The 3,619-nt window shown below is 44.8% G+C and overlaps 1 protein-coding gene across 1 annotated transcript; it reads right to left on the bottom strand.

Moving 5' to 3' along the window:
• Nucleotides 1-415: 415 nt before the first annotated feature.
• On the bottom strand, nucleotides 416-2,454 carry LOC147637913 (xylan glycosyltransferase MUCI21-like). The gene is made up of 3 exons (XM_086798961.1): nucleotides 2,056-2,454; nucleotides 1,911-1,967; nucleotides 416-1,799 (listed from the first exon to the last, which is right to left on the bottom strand). Exons 1-3 carry the CDS (start codon nucleotides 2,252-2,254, stop codon nucleotides 541-543), a joined length of 1,515 nt encoding a protein of 504 aa, XP_086655087.1. The 5' UTR covers nucleotides 2,255-2,454; the 3' UTR covers nucleotides 416-540.
• Between the last annotated feature and the right edge of the window lie 1,165 nt (nucleotides 2,455-3,619).

The raw sequence follows: 3,619 nt of genomic DNA, 5'->3' as shown, positions 1-3,619 counted from the left end.
TAATTGTTTCAAACTTCATTATAGAGACTCTTTTTTTTCTATACAATCGTAATCTTGCACGCGCGCATGTATGTGTGTGTGAGAGACAGACAGACATGCATACATTGAAGAGAGATATACTTAAGGAACTTTTATAAAATTCAAAGTACCTAGTTTATTTTTTCTACTAACATAAAGTTGGTCACCTATTGATGTGTTTGAATGTGGACCTTGTGATTAATGCATTTTCTTTTTCCACGAATAGTTATTTGTGACATAATTTTTTTTCCCACTGACATAAAGTTGGTCACCTATGGATGTGTTTGAATGAGGACCTTGTGATTAATGCATGTGACATAATTGCTATTCACTCAACTATTTGGTCCCTTATTATTGGTAAGTGGGGCTTGTGAATGAGAGAGAAGAAGAAGAGAGGAACGCAAGGCTATTGAATAACATTGATCGTTTTCTCCATCACATAATTTGTCACAAGGCAATTGCAGAGGGAGAAGAAGGAAGCAATGGATTTCTTGCACACAATCCATATCGTGAGCTTAACGGTCATGGGACTTGCGCAATTGCGTGACCACTGACAGCCCTTGTGTAGGCGGAGCGGAGAAGCGGTCGAAGTCGTTGGAGGGATAACCGAACATCCTGGCCGTTGAGGTAGATCTTCTTGGTCTCCCACCAGCCTTTGCGGTTGACGGAGTCCGGGTCCGTGAGGATGGCGTCGCGCGGCCCGTACTTCTGCCATAGAGAGCTCTCCTGCGCAGCAACCTTGTATGGAACATAGTGGAGGCCCAGCTTCATGGCCGGCTCGCCGTAGTACGTGTGCGCCGCCCAGTCTGTACCCAGCGGAACCACCTGGATCAAGGTCGTGCCCGGCCTCATGAAGAGCAGGTGCGTCATGGCGGCTCCATGCACACCCAGCATCACGTCGCACGTGTTGAGTATTCTAAACACGTGCGACATCTCCATGGAGGATCTGGGCGAGAGGATCTCCACCTGGAAACCGACTCGTTGAGCAAGGCTCTTCACGTCTCCTTGGTTTAGCAAGGCTCGGGGTCTCTTGCGTGAGATGATTACCAGCTTGGGCTTGCTAATTTGGGCGTTCTCGGCCTTAGTCTTGGTGGATTTACGCAGGTTAATTGGGCTGTTAATCAATGTTTGATTGAGATAAGCGTGATGGAGCAATTGCTGAAAATCTGCCATGGAGGCGGCTGCGGCCGGGGGTGTCATGAGCGTGGGATCGATGGCGAGCTCATCGTGAATGCGCAGGCCCACCATAGCCTCCGGGAAACAGTGCACACGCTCGTCACGTGCGAAGTCCAGGACCTTGTATCTGGTGAGCTGATTCAGAACGGCCTCGTATTTGATCACCCACCAATTGTGATACTCCAGGATCATCAGAACCACCTCCCCCCTCAAGTGCTGGCTCGAGATGAACAGCGGTATCAGGCCGTCGTTGAACTCGTGGTACACGTTGCCCGTGTAACCGCCCGTAGAGAACACCACTGCCGTAACCTCATGCCGGACTTCGCATTCTGGCAGCAGCCAGCTGCTCTCCGACGTCACCGTACTGGCATTATAATTGCCTACTCTTCTCACTGACACCTCGTCTATGGTGTCCATGACGCTCTTCTCCCACTTTCGTGTGTATGGCCTTATCTTCTCCTCTCTCAACACGCTCCCTTGCCGTTTCGGCGAGTAGAGAATGACAGCACCCGACCTTCCGTCTATCCTCACATCCCCCTTCAACTCGCAAACGTCCGTCCGGTAGTGGGAACGATCGCAGACGAAATCCTCTTCGCCTTCTGCACCTGCGCAGAACTGATCGGTTAGTTATTGCATAACCGTCGTAATTAGCTGCAACAAAACAACCGTCAAGCTACAATTATATATCCGGATTAAGGCAATAGTTTGTGAAGTACCAGGCATGAGCGCTTTCGCTATTTCCACGCGCCCATCGATCTCACCGCGCATGTCCACTGAAAAAACAATCCAAAAATGATTATTGATTATGATTACAAAGCCCTTTTATAATTATCTGCATCAAATTAACCAACAATTACTCACAGCGTCGGTAATTAGAAGAGGCGTGCATGATGAGGCAACCGAACAACATCGTAAGGACCAACATGACAAGCATTCTGCAGCTACTCTTTGCTGATTCACAATTAGAAAGACAAGAGCGACGGAGATCCAATGATGTGAAGGAAGGAACCAGCCAAGGGTGATCACGGGCACTCTTCTTTGGTTTCTGCTTGTGAGTCATGTTCTCTCGTTTGCGCTGCCTGGAGCTCGGTTGTGATCATCAAAATCAGTCTTCTTTTGCCTTGCAGGCTACTTTTGAGTCATGTTCTGTTAGACTAGGAAGCGCCGTGTTAGCCCGGTCGGCCTATCCCGCCATGCCCAAAAAGCGACGTGCTAGAGAGAGAAAGAGAGAAAGTTATATTAAACGTCTTCAAAAGACCCACAGAGAGAGCATAGTCCATATGGACATAACGAAATTACAGGCTTATCTCATTTAATCTAGGTATGGTGTATAGATAGATGTGGGTGTGCCCGTCAATGTGCACAAGCATGCATGTAAAATCATGCTTTTCCTCGCTTGAAAAAAATAACACTTCTCGTAATCTCCTTTTATTTGAAAATCTTTAGGTCTTCAAAGGAAAGAAGAAATTTAAAGGCATCTAGCTCATCATTGTAGGACTCACATCAAGCCTGCTCAATTTTTAAGCCATGGGCCATAAAATATTGACAAAATGAAAAAGTCTTCTAACTTGCTAGACATATTATTGTAAGGGTTTCTTTCACACAATGTCTTCTTCATAGGCCCATCCTTTGTGAACATTTACCTTGAATTGACCTTAAAGTATGTTCTCAAGGTTCAAGAAATGAGTGTCCCCATTCACACAAGAAAAAGAACCATAATTCAAAGACTCTTGAAAACAAAAACCCCTTTTATCACTTCATATGAGTCATATTCTGCTCTTTATTGAAAATATTTAATACATGATGAATGTGTTCATCAAATTTTTTAGATTTCCACATAATAATGTTGGTTTACACTCATAGTCTAAACGAAGCTACTAACCTAGAGGGATGTTCACCGATTTGGAACACTTGAGCCTTGCATGAGAGAGAAGAAATAAGGAATGCAAGGGTCTACACTAGTTTGCATCCTTAGGCCTTCTTGGTCAAACAACACTCTCTTATAGAAAAGCTAGGGTCCTCAACCTTGCCTCCCTTGGTATTAGCACAAGGGAGCTTAGCACTTGGTTGGAGAGCAAAGAGGGAGAGATCTTTAAAAGACTCTATCTCAACCTTAATACTAATTTGTGTGATAGAGTGGGGAAGAGATGGGAGATAGATATGGAGAGGGAGAGAGAGAAGAAGTAAATAATGGAAACAAAAGGTCCTAAAGAAAGGATAAGGACCCCAAGATCTACCTTGGAGTCATCAAGTTGATTGAAAAGCTAGAAGATTGAGATACTAAAATTAAGACCTCAACATAAAGATTAGGAGATGATTGAAGCTACCTTAGAGAAACAAGAAGAAATCGTAATGTTTAGAAAAAACATTGGAAACTTCTCACGGGGTGCACTACTAAGAAACTCTATGTATCACGTACGTTCAA

Source organism: Cibotium barometz, chromosome 6 (genome assembly GCF_041138505.1).
Source record: "Cibotium barometz isolate CiBa-2024 chromosome 6, ASM4113850v1, whole genome shotgun sequence".
NCBI lineage: Eukaryota > Viridiplantae > Streptophyta > Polypodiopsida > Cyatheales > Cibotiaceae > Cibotium > Cibotium barometz.
Note: the sequence above shows the minus strand (reverse complement) of the source record. Positions and strands in the feature narration are given on the sequence as shown.

Excerpts from the sequence above, each read along its gene's own strand:
- LOC147637913 (XM_086798961.1), bottom strand. The coding sequence starts at position 2,254 with ATGACTCACAAGCAGAAACCAAAGAAGAGTGCCCGTGATCACCCTTGG. Across the intron at positions 1,968-2,055 it reads CTCTTCTAATTACCGACGCT|TGGACATGCGCGGTGAGATC; the intron begins GTGAGTAATTGT and ends TTGTTTTTTCAG. Across the intron at positions 1,800-1,910 it reads AGCGAAAGCGCTCATGCCTG|GTGCAGAAGGCGAAGAGGAT; the intron begins GTACTTCACAAA and ends AGTTCTGCGCAG.